This window comes from Nuphar pumila, chromosome 7 (assembly GCF_984573655.1).
Source record: "Nuphar pumila chromosome 7, dmNupPumi1.hap1.1, whole genome shotgun sequence".
Classification (NCBI taxonomy): domain Eukaryota; kingdom Viridiplantae; phylum Streptophyta; class Magnoliopsida; order Nymphaeales; family Nymphaeaceae; genus Nuphar; species Nuphar pumila.
The window spans coordinates 41,324,833-41,341,677 of NC_143255.1; the positions used below are offsets into that span (position 1 = coordinate 41,324,833).

Consider the following 16,845-nt stretch of genomic DNA (forward strand, 5'->3'; position numbering starts at 1 on the left):
GGGTGGTCAGAGTGTAACAACCACCTTGGGCTGTCCAAAACAGATGTACCTTAATTAGTGACAGCCTTATACAAGCATGGATAACCAAAGCCCAAAACACCTGTATCAGGTAATACATTCGCATTACCCATTAGGCAGGAGTTCCCAAAAAAAAAATCCATTGAGAAACACGTGGTAATGTAACCATGGAAGCATACCCCAAACATGTCGGGACATGAGCATTCCAATATGTGAGTCCATTATATTTTCACAAAAAGAAAACTAACCAGATAACAAGGTGAAACTGAACATATCATGGAATTCATTTCAATATGAAGAAAAGAAATCTAAGAAAACACAAAACAAAATTTCTAAAAGAATAAAGTATTCATCAGATCTAGAGGAGTCCCATACTTCCCTGAAAAAAAAAAAACACCATACATCACATTACTACAGAGAATGCTTCATAGCAGAAAACAAAGAACATACATCTCAAGAAATGTGCAGCTTGGGTAGAAAAGTTATGACAAGAATACTTAGAGCCTATATTTTTTTCCCTCGAGTTAGGGTTAGGCAAGAAACCCCCAAACTGTTGGGATTTGGGAATCACAGGGTTAGAGTCAAACAGAAAACCCCCGAATCTAGTTCGTAACCACCAAAAAACCCAGCATTTTTCCATCTTCGGTTTTCCAGCAGCCAAGAACCCCATCGGGAAAACCCCAAGCCCCATACTCGACCCACGAAATAGCTAGAAGAAAAGGGGAAAACAGGAAAATCTACATTCTTTTAAAGGTTAAAATCCCCATATCCCACCCGGATTCATGCGATACCCAACAAGAAAAGCTATCAGAATCCTACCTCTTTCCAGATGAAAAATCGTTGGAGGTGTCGGTAACAACAGTTGCAGGTGGTCGGCTTCCTCCGGCGCCAGTACTTCTGTAGGCAAGTGCAAGATTGTCGACAGCGAGGAGAAGGGCTCCAACGAGGTGGGAGGGAAGAGCCGAGAGGAGGAAGAGAGATGAGGGGTGAGACCTACTTTCCCCCTTTTAACGAGAGGAGACCAGCGGTTACGCCCCCTCTTGACATTCTTGATTTGCAAGAATCGTGCCCTAGGCACGATTCTTGAACCCTGGTATTAATTATAACGTAGTCGGGTCCGGGTCCAAACCCCGCAACCCGCTACTTGGGATCCAAATCCCAATTTGGATCTGGCTGATTACGAGAGTGGATCCAGGTTGGTTCTCTAGTGCTGGATCCACAAGGAACGTGGATTCGGGTCTCAAGTGGATGGTGGATCCACAGGTTGGATCCATTTGGGTCCAACCCCAATTACCCAATTCTTTTATTATAATACTTTTTAAATTATTTTTTATTAAACATTATTATTATGTATATACTTTTAATACCCATATATATATATATATATATATATATATATATATATATTTCCTTTTGGATCCGGGTAACGGATCCCGGACCCAATATGTATAAAATCACTCGAATTTTACAGGTATTACATACTCTCAAGACAAAAATGTTAGCAGAATTTTGCAAGTCGAGCAAGAAATATTTAAGCTGCAGCAGGGCGATCAGAATCTTTCCCAATATTATGCATCAGTCAAATCTGCCTATGAAAGGCTCAACTCTGTTCATCCTTCCTGCTGCACTAATCATAAGACTCATCAAGAGCAGACTATGTTGTCTCGTTTTCTATCTGGATTATCACCTGATTACTCAGTAGCCAAAGTACAAATGCTTACTGGCTCTAAAATCCCTACTCTAGTTGATGCCTACAACCGATTAAGCCGTCTTGCTGTTACACTTCCTCAGCCTCATGGGGACTCTCAGACTTCTGCTCTCATTGTTACTGGTGGACGAGGACATGGTTTTTCTAGTTCTTTTAGAGGCAGAGGTTGTGGAAGAGGCAGTGGAGGTCGTAGTAGGCTTCAATGTACCTATTGTGGCAAGCAGGGGCACCTTGAGGATCGTTGTTGGGATAAGAACCCTAAAAGTCGTCTACAAAGCTCATCATCGTTCCCCAAAGCAACTGCTCAGATTGCTTCTTCCATCACTGAACCTGTGCCTACCTCTTTAACCAATACGATCACTCTCAATCGTGCAAAATATGATCAGCTTCTTTCTCAGAGTTCTGCTTCAATGTCTGCCGCTACTGTAGTGACCGATGGGGCATGCTCTGCAGGTACTCAGGTGGATGATGGGGGTAAGATGTGGATTATTGACTCTGGAGCATCTTGACACTTTTGTGGAGATTCACATAGTTTCTCTACACTGGTCCATACATCTATCCCTCGTCATGTTAAATTGGCAGATGGTAGATTATCCCCAATGGTGGGGGAAGATGGTAGATTATCCCCAATGGTGGGGGAAGGAGATGTGCATCTTACCCCTACATTACAGATTCAACATGTCCTCCATGCTCCACAGTTTCCTAAGAATTTATTATCCGTAAGCCAACTTATAAAAGAACTAAATTGCCGAGTTATATTTGACCCTGGTTCTTGTGTATTTCAGGATTTGCTGTCTGGGAAGAAGATTGGTGGAGGCCATGCGGAGGGAGGTGTTTACTATCTTACACAACCAGTTGGAGTAGCATCTTCATGTGAGGAATCGAGTTCTAATTCCTACCAATGGCATCTCAGATTGGGTCATCCTTCTCTTTCAAAACTTCGAAGAGTCATTCCACAAGTCTCTCCTACAACATCCTTTTAGCGTGAAGCGTATCAGTTGGGCAAGCATCATCGTAGTTCCTTTTCTTTAAGTCAGAGTTGTTCTAGTCAGAGTCCTTTTGATCTAATTCATGTTGATGTTTGGGGGCCTAGTCGGGTTCCTAATAGATTTCAGTCTAAGTATTATATTGTCATTGTTGATGACTACTCTAGAGTGTCTTGGGTCTTTTTATTAAAGGAGAGATCTGAAGTCCTGTGTGTTCTCCAATCTTTTATTTTTGAAATAAAGACTCAATTTGGTTCCATTGTTAAAATTGTTCGTACTGACAATGCTCTTGAATTCAAATCTAGCAAACTATTACAATTTTATCGGGATAATGGGATTTGTCCTCAATTTTCATGTGCCTGTATGTCCCAACAAAATAGGGTAGCTGAAAGAAAACACTGACACCTTTTGGAAGTAACTCGAACCCTTATGATTCAAACAAACATGCCAACTTCCTTTTGGGGAGATGCCCTTCTTACTTCCTGTTACCTTATTAACAGGATGCCATCTACTGCTCTTAATGACCAAATTCCTATCAGACAACTTTATCCTGATTGTTCTTTATTCAAAGTTGCTTCTAAGGTATTTGGTTATGTTTGTTTTGTGCAAAAACTGGGACCTACTAGGGACAAACTAGCTGCATAGGCACTTAAGTGTGTCTTCCTTGGGTATCAAAAAAACCAAAAGGGATACAAATGTTTTGACCCCATTGATCGTAAAGAGTATATCAATGTGGATGTCACTTTCTTTGAGACTATTCCTTACTTTTTGCCTTGTACGTCTCGTGTGAATCCTGATACGTCTAAATCGTTTCCATTACCCATTCCTCCTATTCCTTTGGAGTCGGTACCTTTGGGACCTTCATTATGTTCTGATCCCTCTTCAACTCGGTTCCATGATCCTCCATTGGTGTATACTCGTCGTCAAGCCTCCTCTCGTGGGCCTTCTCCGTCTTCTCTTCCTGCTGACAGGGATCCATATTATGTTGATGAATCTATTGCTTCTCCTGATGATTGTAGAGCAGATCCTGAGATTGAAAATGATCTGCCCATAGCCCTGAGGAAAGGCACGCGTCAGTGTACTCTGCACCCAATTTCAAAGTTTATGTCCACAGACAGGATTGGAAAGAGCATGCAAAACTTTCTATCTGCTTTATCTGCCACCACCAGTCCTATCAATCATCAACAAACTTTATTAGATCCTCAGTGGAAACAAGCAATGCAAGAAGAAATGGATGCCTTGATTTCTCAAAGGACGTGGGAGCTTGTCGATCCTCCTTCTTATGCGGATATTGTTGGGTGTAAGTGGGTGTACACTATTAAATATCATTTTGATGGCACTCTGGAGAGACACAAAGCACATCTAGTCGTCAAAGGCTACACCCAAACATATGGGGTGGACTTCTTTGAGACTTTCTCTCCCGTAGCCAAAATGGGTACTATACACTTAGTTATTTCTGTGGCTGTTCATCATGGGTGGAGTATGACCCAGCTTGATGTGAAGAATGCCTTTCTATATGGGGATCTATCTCAGACTGTCTACATGCAACAACCACCCGATTTTGAGTGACAGGGGGAGTGTGGCAAAGTGTGTAAACTAAAAGAGGCAATATATGGGCTAAAGCAAAGCCTGCGTGCATGGTTTAACAAATTGTTCGAGGTGATGTCTAAATTTGGCTTCCAGAGGTCACCATCAGATTATTCTTTGTTCATAAAGAATAGCTCTAAAGGCTGTGTGATTATGGTTGTTTATGTTGATGATATAATTCTAACTGGAGATAGTGAGCAAGAGATTTCCAGCACCAAGGCATATCTGCAAAAATACAAAGGATCTGGGTCCTCTCAGGTACTTGGGAATTGAAGTAGCCAGAAATAGAGAAGGTATGGTTCTTTCTCAAAGAAAATATGTACTTGATCTTTTACAGGAGACAGGGATGCTTGGTGCAAAACCTGCCAATATTCCCATGAATCCTAAACTACTCTTGTATGACGAACAATCTGAGGCAGTTGATAGTAAGTCCTATAGGACTCTCACTGGTAAACTTCTCTATGTTACTGTAACAAGGCCTGACATATCATTTGCTGTTGGAAAGTTGAGTCAACTCATGGATAAACCAAGAAAAGTTCATTGGGAGGCAACTATGATGGTTCTTAAATACCTGAAGACATCTCCAGGAAAAGGTCTGTTGTTTAAAAAGGGGGCAAATCTTGATGTCTGCATATACTGATTCTGATTATGCAGGGTCTGTGGATGATAGGAAATCTACTGCCGGGTTCTGTGTCTTTGTTGGTGGCAACTTAGTTTCTTGGAGAAGCAAGAAACAAGCTGTAGTAGCAAGATCAAGTGCTGAGTCAGAATATAGAGCCATGGCACAAACTGCTGTTGAAATAATTTGGATAAAATCTATGCTTACTGGATTGGGCATAAAGGTCGCTCTGCCTATGATGATGATATGTGATAACAAGGCAGCCACGTATATCGCTAATAATCCTGTATTTCATGAGAGGACTAAGCATATTGAGATAGATTGCCATTATATTCGAGATATGGTTCAAGCAGAAAATATATCATAAGTTCATGTTTCTTCAGAAGATCAAGTAGCAGATGTTTTTACCAAACCCCTTCCTATAGCAGAATTCTCAAAGTGTTGTAACAAGCTGAGCATGATTGACATCTATGCTCCAGCTTGAGGGGGAGTGTTGAGAGCATGGTTGCCAGTTGAGGAAGCGGGAGCGGGAAGCGATACGGGAAGCGGGAGCGGGAAGCGAGGCACTTTCAAAATTTTAGGAAGCGGGGAAGCGTGGGACCACTTAGGAGCGATTCGGGAAGTGTCTCAGAAGCGACCTAGGAAGCGTCTCGGAAGCGACATAGGAAGCGTCTCGGAAGCGAGGGGGAAGTGAAAAAAATAAAAATAAAAAATAAAAAATACAAAAAAATTGAAAAAAACAGGGGAAGCGTGGGGGAAGCGAGGGGGAAGCACGCTTCCCATTAAAGGGAAGCGCGTCCCCCATTAAAGGGAAACGCGTCCCCCATTAAAGGGAAACACGTCCCCCATTAAAGGGGGATGCGCTTCCCAAAAAAGGGGGACGCTTTCCCCCATGCTTCGGAAGCGCGACGTTCTACGCTTCGGGGAAGCGCGCTTCCCCTTTTAGCTAGGCGCTTCCGGTAACCCTGGTTGAGAGTTATTATCGTGAGGGGGTTATTGGAAATTAGAAAGGTTATAAGGTGGTCTGGTGTATATTTTAACTTCTCATTGGTCTCTTGTGTAATTTTCTTTATTGACCCTAATCACTACTTAAGGGTGATTAGGGATAATCGTGAATAAGACTTTTCAATCTTTTCACATCTAGGTTTCAACACAAATAAAATGAGAGAACGGGGAGGCCACATGGCCTCAAAAGGAGAGCCACAAAGGGGGCTCCCATGGAGTCATTGGGCGCCCCCAACGACTCAATGGTGGGGCCCCTTAAGTGGGTAAAAAAGAAGGAAATAAAAAAGGAAAATAAAAAAATAAATACAAAAATAAAAAGAGGAGAAAAACATGGCATTGGATAGAAATGAATGGAGGAGAAGGATTCATGTGGAAGACCCATAATGATTTTCTTTGTTGGTTCATATCGCCGACCCCAATTGTTTTGGGATGAAGGCGTAGTTGTTGTTGTTGTTGTACAAAAATAAAAAGAGGAGAAAAACAAGTACCCCTATCGGGTACATGTGAAATGACTAAAATACCCCTATCGGGTATGATTGAATATATATATTTATATGTATATATATATATATTGATTACATGTATCTTAACAATATGGTCCAAAGAATGCCCTTTTGTCTCACACCATAAATATTGATCAATGCTAAGTCATTGAATGATATAATACTTCATGAATCAGCTACACCTGCTTATAACATTTGGTTCACAATAAGTCAACCACAATGAACCAAAGAAACCTCTTTTTCTGTATAAATAATTGATAGAGGTATGTTGCTAGTAGAGGACTCTCTTCTTCTCGTCCTCGCATTTTCGAGCTCCTGGAGATCTTCCAGTTAGAAATGCTAATAATATTGCCCAATGTATGCTAAATACTGTTATTTTTTTCCTTCAGGCTTGGGGAAATTCATTGAGTAACATACATGGGGGCTCAATCATGTGCTTGGTTGTACTGATTGCAGTGCAATCAGTTTATTCTAGTGGAAAATCATAATCTTAAAGTTAATGCTTCCAACTCATGCACATCTAAGAAAAGATAAATTTAGAACCATGTTATTTCTTTAGATAGTTCAATATTTTTAGAGAAAACTTCAAACACTTTTCAGTTATTATATTTAAATGACAAAATTGTCTGGGGAAAAAGTTACCTTTTGCCCATCATTAATTATTTTCAGTTCACCCAATGATCTTCTTGCAGATGAAATAAATGTTAAAGGCAGCCAAGCTTTTCTATTTGACTAAATCATGGACGATCCCATGAATATATTATGGGGGTATGTCTTTGTTGCAAAAGTAAAAACTCATATGGTTAAGTGTAATAACTGAAGAAGTATGTGGCAAATGGGTGTCAATTAGGTGTCTTTTTTGGATTTTTTCAAATCTCTCATCTTTCTGGCACCCTTATCATTTTTCCTAGGGATAGTGTCTTCTTCCCTACCATCACCATCCAAAGATGTGTATTTTTTTTAGGACAAAGTATTCTGTATCTTGGGTAGATCAATTCAATCTTAGCTACGGTCGGTCTATGTAACATGGGTATTTCAAAATGCCTTGCTTACTGACATCAAAACTAGTACTTGGTTTCTGGTGCTGGGTACTTTCACATATATATACGCTAATAGACTACATCAGTGTTGTAAGTATTGTACAATATGATACATAACTTTGGGGGAACTCGATACGATACACACCCATAACTCGATACGGATGTGTATGGTACCTGTATCGGGTGTATCGTACGATGCACCTCGATATAGGGTGTAAGTGTAACTTACGATACACAATCAGTGCAATTTAAGTTGCACTGATTTTGATTTTATTTTTTTTGAAATATACAAGGCCCCTTAGGGCGAGTCCATGTTCATTTCTAAAGAGCTTGAGAGTGATTTGGGGTCAATTTCTTGCAAGAAGAAGATGATGATGGTGATTATAATCATGATTGACATTATGTAATTCATTTTTGTTTGAATTTTGAAAAAATTTGATGATGTAAAATTTTCAAGTATTGAGAAACACGGGATTTTGTTTTTGTTTATGTAAACATGCACTCTTATGAATCTTGTGACTTGTTAACTTGGTTTTGTTGTTTAATATGCATGCATTTTTCTTGTGAGATATGCATTCCATTCATAATTTCATAGCATATTATCTTTGATTATTGACTGTTTGATGTCTTATGCAGCTCATAATTGTTTGATATGTGATATTATGGATTTATTTATCATTGTTTCTTGTGTTATGAATTTTTTAGAAATTTTCTTTTTTTTTGTATTTTTGGTTTTTCTAGTAAAAGTATGATTTTTTACGATACATATCTTATTTTGGTCATGGCTGATACGGGCTATGCAGCTCATAATTGTTTGATATGTGATATTATGGATTTATTTATCATTGCTTCTTGTGTTATGATTTTTTTTAGAAATTTTCTTTTTTTTTGGGGGGGGGGGTTAGTAAAAGTATACGGTACATACCTTATTTTGGCTCTGGCTGATGCGGGTTACAATACACTTTTTACAACCTTGGACTACATATTTCACATTTCTATAAATAAAAATTTTCACCAATTTTTGGAAGCTCTTTCTCTCTTGATATGTGTGTGTGTGGACCAGAGTTACCGGAAGTGCCTAGGTAAGTGGGGAAGCGCACTTCGGAAGCGCAGAACATCGCGCTTCTGAAATGCGCGGGGAAGCGCCCTTTTTAAATGGGAAGTACGCTTCCCTTTAATGGGAAACACACTTTCTTTTAATGGGAAGCGCACTTTCCCCCACACTTCCTCCATTTTTTCATTTTTTTTTGTATTTTTTTTTCGCTTCCCCTCGCTTCTTAGATCACTTCCTAGGTCGCTTCCGAGACGATTCCCGATTTGCTCTTAAGTGGTCCCACACTTCCCGCTTCCTAAAATTTTGAAAGTACTTCGCTTCCCGCTCCTGCTTCCTCAACTGGCAACCATGGTGTGAACACAGATTAGTAATGATGTGGTGCACTAGGTACACTGACATCCACCTAGTAGAAACCATATCTTTTCATAGTTTTGAGGTTTTTTTGTTAATTAATACCTACAGATGTGATCTACATATAATGTTTAGTAGAAACAAGTTTTGGATGATGTCACTGTGGTGTGCAGGTAGGTTTTTTAGGAGTTTAAAAAATCAATTGCCCACAATATACCAAATTTCATGACTTGAAGGGTCATATTTTTTTGGTTGAAAAAATGTGATATAAGGTATGATTCCTATGAAACAAACTATGGTGAATACATATATGGGGTTTGATTGAGCAGATGCAGCCTACACTTTGATTTCCACTAGGTGGGTGTAGGTGCACCTACGTAGCTGTTGGCCTCACCCTCCTTTTGTAAAACGTGTTCTACCTGTACTACCTGTGTCAAATATGTACACATACCCCTATCCAAGTGACACAGAGGTTGATTAATACTTCTCCAATGTTAATTATTCGAGGGGCCAACTTTAAGATTGGCAAATAAAAGTTAAGCTTTTTCTTGTAATGATTGATGTGGATTAGGTACTGGAAGAGGGTTAACTCTTTCTATTGGGAAGAGTTTTCTCAGCAAGAAAAAGAGACAAAATGAGCACTGATGATTACATTAATCCATGTTCTTTGTCTTTATTGTGCCTTCTGTTTTATTTATGCTTGTCATAAAAATCTATACTCTATAGATCCACTAAAGGTCCATGTCAAAGTGTTTATTGCAGAAAATTTTAGCAGCATATCTTGTTAAATTATGTATATATATATACATATACTTATATATATATACATAAGTATATATATACATATATGTATATATATACAGTTTTTTCTCTTTCTTTCCTCAAAATACCCGATAGGGGTATTTTGGTAAAACCACATGTAATCTTTTTCTTTTTATATTTTTTCTTTTCTTCTTTTTTCTTTTTCCTTTTTTCTTTTTAGCTTTTTGTAAGACCACAAGGGCCCCACACATGTAGTCGTTGGGGCCCCAACGGTCATATTTATGACCGTTGGGGCTCCCAACGACTACATGGGAGCCCCTTGTGGTCCCCTTCTTATGACTCCCTCCTCTATAAATAGAGGAGGTTTTTCCTCTTGTAAGGCATTGGGTTTTCACCCTTCTCTTCCTTTCTTCAATAATATTCAACTTATGACTTTAAGTCATTTTCTACTTTTGTGAGTTTTGTGTGTACACCTTTGGTGTTTGTGTTCTTCGCTCTTGTGGTCACTCTTAAAGAGTGCTTTTGCTCTATTGGTGCTTCCGCCTCTTTTCATTACATGGTATCAGAGCTCGGTTGGTGATTGGGCTTCTCTTTGTTATCTTGGAACGTGTGCTTCTCAAGCTTTTGAAGAAAGGAAGAATATTTGGTGCCGATGGAACGTGATTCTAAAGTTGAGCTTTCTTTTAAGCTCAATGGGTCCAACTATCTTATGTGGGCCTCCGCTATGGAAAATCATCTAAGAGGTAAGAAACTTTGGGGTTTTGTTATGGGAACTACTCCCGAACCCTCTCTTGTTCTCACTAAAATCGAAAATGAGGTTGAAAAAGCTTTAGATGGCGATGAGCGCATCAAAGCTATCAATGACCATCAATCCAAAGTTGAGGATTGGGAGAGTAACCATGCCAAAATTTTGGCATGGTTTATGAACAATGTAGACCTTAAAAATTGTGCTAATATTGCCAAATTTAGAAGGGCCAATGAGGCATGGTTTTTCCTTACGGGTATGTATACACAAAAGGATCTTGTTCGATAATTTTTTTGTCAAGAAAAAATCCGTTCCACCAAACAAATGGATATGAGTGTCCGGGACTACTTTAGCTCTCTAACCCCTCTTTGGGATGAACTTGCTCTTCTTGAGCCTAAATGGGTGGCTCCGGAAGATATTGAGTTAAGAAGAAAACAAATTGAAAAAGAGCACTTTTTCCAATTTCTTCATGGTCTTCGCCCGGAATTTGAACAAGTTAGGGCATCCCTTCTCCATAGAAGCAAAGTCTTATGTTTCAACGGCCGATGGAACATCTTTGAAAAATGAAAGTATTGAAATACTTGATTTTAAAAATTCTCAAAACTTTTTCGTTCCTAAAGTTAGAATCGTTCCAAAAATTAATTTAAATCTTTTTTCCGTTTCCCAAATCACCGATCATGGATGCCAAGTCTCTTTCTCACCTAAAGATTGCACCGTGCAGGATCTCCAGTCAGGGAAGCTGATTGGGTAAGACCATAGAAGGGGTGATCTCTATTTTATGGATTTTTTGACTCTTCCATCTAAGTCATCTTGCAATCTTGTAAAAGACAAAAGTACTGGAATTTGGCATGAGAGACTTGGTCATCCAAATTTTGTAAAAATGTCTCTTTTTCCTTTTTTGAACAATACTTGTAAAGATTGCATTTTTGGGAAATCTAAAGCTACTCCATTTCCTCAAAGAAGTTACTTCACCATTCGGCCTTTTGAACTTGTTCACTCCGATGTGTGGGGACCTTCCCCTATTTTGTCTAAAGGAGGATTTTCGTACTATGTGGTCTTTATTGATGACTTCACTCGATTTACATGGATTTACTTCCTAAGTCGCAAATCCGAAGTTTTCTCATTCTTTAAAGAATTTCATGCGATGGTTAAAAATCAATTTTTGGGAAATCTATCTATTCTTAGGTCCGATTCGGGAGGCGAATATATGTCCAATGATTTTCAAAGCTATTTAAAAGAAAATGAAATTTGTCATCACGTTCTTGTCCTAACACTTCACAACAAAATGGTCTTGCGGAAAGAAAGCATAGACACATAATAGAAACCACAAGAACGTTATTAATTTCAAAAAATATTCCAAAATCCTTTTGGGCCGAAGCGGTTCTAACCTCAACATATCTTATCAATAGAACCCCTTCATCTTCTTTGAAAAATCTTTCTCCATTTGAAAAACTTTACAATATGTCTCCCGATTATAAAAGACTAAGAATTTTTGGATGTAAATGCTTTGTTCTAACTCACAAAAATGATAAACTTTCTCCTAGGGAAATTGAATGTATTTTCTTAGGATATGGCGAAAAACAAAAAGGTTATCGATGTTTTGACATACTTAAAAACAAACTTTATATCTCAAAAGATGTCACATTCCTAGAAGAAGAATATGGTTTTTCGCACCAACCAAATGAAAATATTGATTATTCCTTTTTATTTGACTTGTTGCCTCAAGAAAACATAATAGATGATCATATTGATCCTAGTGAACCTCTTATTGAATATCATTTTGAACATCCAAATGATGATCAAAATTTAGAAGAAAATTTTTCAAGACAAATACAAGTCTACTCTAGAAGGAATGAAAAAAATCCTCCTTGTGCCCTTGAAAAATTCTCTCAAAGTGAGTCGATCGAAGAAACCTCTCAAAGAAGATCAAATCGTATTTCCAAAGTACCAAATAGATTTGTTTCTTATGATTCTTTTTCTCCTAACTTTCGAGCATGTCTACTTGCTCTTCACTCCTTTCATGAACCATCTCATTACAATGATGCTAAACAATATGCTCATTGAAATGAAGCTATGGAACTAAAACTTAATGCTCTTAAAAAGGCCAAACTTGGGAAATCATTGTTCCTCTCAATGGCAAGAAACCCATTGGATGTAGATGGGTTTTTAAAGTAAAAACTAAGAGTGATGGTTCATTAGAAAGATATAAGGCTAGGTTAGTAGCCAAAGGATATGCCCAAGAGTATGGGGTAGATTATGATGAAACTTTTGCCCCAGTTGCTCGAATGACTAGTGTTCGAGCTCTTATTGCTATAGCCTCTGTTAAAAAATTGCCTATCTTTTGACATAGGGCTATGGCAATAACAACAATGAAAATCGTGTGGCTCAGAGGAATCCTTGGGGACATGGGTGTCCTCATCTCCTCACCCACCAAGCTCTGCTGTGATAACAAAAGTGCGATCTACATTGCAAGCAATCATACGTTTCACGAACGGACCAAGCATATCGAGATGGATTGCCACTACGTTCGAGATGAATTCCTCAGAGGAACTATCACATTACCATACGTCACTTCAGAATATCAATTAGCTGACTTCTTCACCAAAGCGCTCCCAACTCCACGATTTATGTTTCTTCTTGGCAAACTTTCGGTCTTCTCCCCGTAAAGTTTGAGGGGGCGTGTTAAATTATGTATATATATACATATACTTATATATATACATATGTATATATATAAGTATATATATACATATATGTATATATATACAATTTTTTCTCTTTCTTTCCTCAAAATACTCGATAGAGGTATTTTGGTAAAACCACATGTAATCTTTTTCTTTTTATATTTTTTCTTTTCTTCTTTTCTTCTTTTTCCTTTTTTATTTTTAGCTTTTTGTAAGACCACAAGGGCCCCACACATGTAGTCGTTGGGGCCCCAACGGTCAGGTTTATGACCGTTGGGGCTCCCAACGACTACATGGGAGCCCCTTGTGGTCCCCTTCTTATGACTCCCTCCTCTATAAATAGAGGAGGTTTTTCCTCTTGTAAGGCATTGGGTTTTCACCCTTCTCTTCCTTTCTTCAATAATATTCAACTTATGACTTTAAGTCATTTTCTACTTTTGTGAGTTTTGTGTGTACACCTTTGGTGTTTGTGTTCTTCGCTCTTGTGGTCACTCTTAAAGAGTGCTTTTGCTCTATTGGTGCTTCCGCCTCTTTTCATTACATATCTTTGGCTTAGTTTAACTTTTTTCATATTCATAATATACTAATTTTCTTGAGTAATTGAAACAAGATTGTGCCTATGAATCCTTCAACTCTCCATGCCTTCCAATCTAATGTTAAATTGAGGACCTCTAAGGGTTTTTATGTAGGTGATACTCATCGGAACAGACCTTTATTGTTTTTGATGGTTTGGTGATCTCGTTCTCTGAATCTACCCATGATCCAAGTAGAGCCTTCTCCCTGAATCTATATGTTCTTTTTAATAAATAACAATTTAGTGAATAAAAGACAACTCTGCCAATTATGTCACTAATGTCATTCTTATGAATATCTCAAGAATTAAATGTCTTAGGATATTTCTAAGAAGTTTACTCCAAAAATTTCAGAGAAAAACTCATTACAAGAAAATCTATGAAAAGAAGAAAATTTTATTAAAATCCAGTTTTGGATAATATCTATATTTGTTAACCACATTAATATCTTGATAAAATCAAATCCAGAAATATTTTCAAATGTCATCTTGAAAAATCTTCATAACACTTCAAGAAATCAGAGGTTTGTGACAGCTAGTTACAGCCTAGAAGTTAATGTTGTACTCTTAGTTGGCATATTGGCATAGTGAAATTTGAATACTTGTTTGCTTTTGGTCAATAAGTTTTGATTTGTAGGGCCGTCCTTTTTGGATATGTGTTTTAATACTGATTCCATTTGCTTATGTGTTAGACTTTAGGTGAAATCATATGCTTCTCTACATATACATATAACTGGAGAAACATTCCACTGAATTTTATACGCTAAGGTGTATCTTAAGAGGCCATGGCCTGACTATAGCACGTGTTGAGAAAAACAAGTATTTTTTTCTTAATTCACATTGTTGATTTGAATATCCGATGCTTGATATTCCAAGATGTGAAACCAAATGTTGACATCTACTATTTCTTTAGTCCGATCATGATTCCATGCCATGCCTTCAACTTTAGCGGGTCCTTTGGGCCTTTAAACCATGGAACATAACCAAACATTCACAATTTTTCGACCTCGTCACTCATGATGCAAATACTCTCAGTTGCATTTTTTCTGATTCCCTTGTTGGTTCTGTATGTGAAGTGCTACCATTCAACATAAAGCTATAAGCCTTTTGATTATTGTCATGGATTTGCACATTACTGTATATTTGACATACAGAAAATACAAGTATGTTCTATCCTCTATTGGATATCACTGGGTCTTTTGGTCTTTGTTAACTCCATTTCTGCTATGCAGGAGTTACAGGTCTGTCTCAACATTCAATCTTCTGATATTCATTTGCACACAGACACATATGCATGCATTCCTTCCACCACATACATGCAAATAACCTAACAGACATACATGCATGGATGTCCATAGATTACACATTTAGACATAAACATTTAAAGGCACATAGATATTCAAATACATGCACATATATGATAAGAATAAATATCTTTTTCATAAGAAATCATCTGAATTTGTATCTATATATGTTTCTCATCTTCAAAATTCATGTTATAAATGGTGCATTTTACAATATGTTATCAAGATAGAATTATAGTTTTCTTTTATGAGTGTCCCACTATTTATTTGTGTTGGTCCTTGTCAGGTTCTTGTACGAAATATACCTTCAGATCCTGATGAGACAGTCAGCGAGCATGTTGATCATTTTTTTCGTGTGAATCATCCTGATCAGTATCTCACACACCAGGTTCATATAACTTGCAAGTGTATTCATATTGGTCACTGCTATTACTTGATTTTATCTTAGCAATGAGCATCGCCATGCAACTGTTGTTATTTGTGGACTTTGAGGTTTAATACTTCCGTATGATTTTTAATTTTATGTGATTGTTGAATTTCAGTGTCAGTTTTTTTCCTCTGCATTTCAAAAATATATGAACTTAAGTTGCATTTGGTTCTCCTGTACATTTGGAAAGTTTCAATAATACCCATCAGTATACATTTAGAACAGTTCTATTCTGTTTCTGTGATGATTATGCAGCAATGTAACATATGAATGTAGGAAACATTTCAACAAAATTTGTATCCTGTGTTCTTTCATCTAAAGGTATATTCAGGTCTAACTGGTGTTGGGTATTGTCATCAACCTGGGCTGATAACATATGCTTTAATTACCATGTGGCCAAAAATGATGACAAGCCTACAACTTACTGTACATTTTCGTGTTTATGCCTTTGTTTCTTGGGGAGCTTTTTTGAATCTTTTATCAGTCGAAGGTGGGTGGGCAGTGATCTTTGTGGTATGTTGATAATTATTTTTAGTACTTCATGTCACTGTGAAAAGCCCTTAGTGCAACAGTTAAATTTTTAGCCAAGGGTAGACATATTTTTACAGATCTCTAATACTTCATTATGATATTGTGCTTGATCAGTGTCATGATAACCAACTTCTGTGTGTGCAGCTTAGTTTTAATCCCCTCTTGTTTGATGTACTTTTCTGGTCTTGCTACTAATCATTAGAATATTAGCTCTATCATGTGCTAGATCCACAGTTTGCTAACAAGAATTCATGCAAGCAGAGTTTTTTGTCACTTGAGCAAACTCAAGTAGGTGTTAGAAGTGGCTGCTAGAGTATATTTGTTGCTCTAATATTCTAATGCACCTTAGAAACATACATTTTGATCCATGTATTGTTTTAGTAAATTTTTACTCTTCAACGCATTCTAATTTGTAGATGGTGTGCAGTTGAGTTAATTGCCACGGTTAGTGCAAACTATGATCATTTTGTTCTAAATGCTTCTTTCATGCATAACTTTCTTTATAGATGCTTATTTTGTGCATGACTCTCTATTTTTGTGCATGACTTTCTCTATTTTTGTGCATGCTTGCCTTCAACATTTAGTTAGATATTGGTATTTAATGCCTTCTTTTGGAGTGATAAAGTATGATTGATGTTGCACTTTATTTGTTTGATTCTCTTTTTCTGGTGAATGAATTATAGGTTGTATACAATGCAAACAAGCTTGCGAAGCTGGTTAAAAAGAAGAAAAGCCTTGAAAATTGGCTAGTTTATAACCAAAACAAGTATGAAAGAAATCCAGCAAAGCGTCCAACCAGGAAGGTAAAACTGTCTTATATATATCCTACTTTTTTGCAATTCCTACTTGTTATTGTGTACTTGTTGACATTTATATGGTTTCATATAACAAAGTAAATATGACTGGACATCTTTATATACATGTCCAAGATTTAATCCTTATATTTGTGG

General features: G+C 37.6%; 1 protein-coding gene across 3 annotated transcripts in view; it reads left to right on the top strand.

The window, feature by feature from the left end:
- LOC149832041 (hyperosmolality-gated Ca2+ permeable channel 1.5-like) overlaps nucleotides 1-16,845 on the top strand; it is a 138,023-nt gene that overhangs the window by 37,164 nt on the left and 84,014 nt on the right. For all 3 annotated transcript variants that reach the window (XM_090014277.1, XM_090014278.1, XM_090014279.1), the window contains exons 5-6: nucleotides 15,224-15,325; nucleotides 16,579-16,698. In XM_090014277.1, the coding sequence (XP_089870403.1) occupies nucleotides 15,224-15,325; nucleotides 16,579-16,698 (222 nt within the window). The remainder of the gene's footprint in view (nucleotides 1-15,223; nucleotides 15,326-16,578; nucleotides 16,699-16,845) is intronic.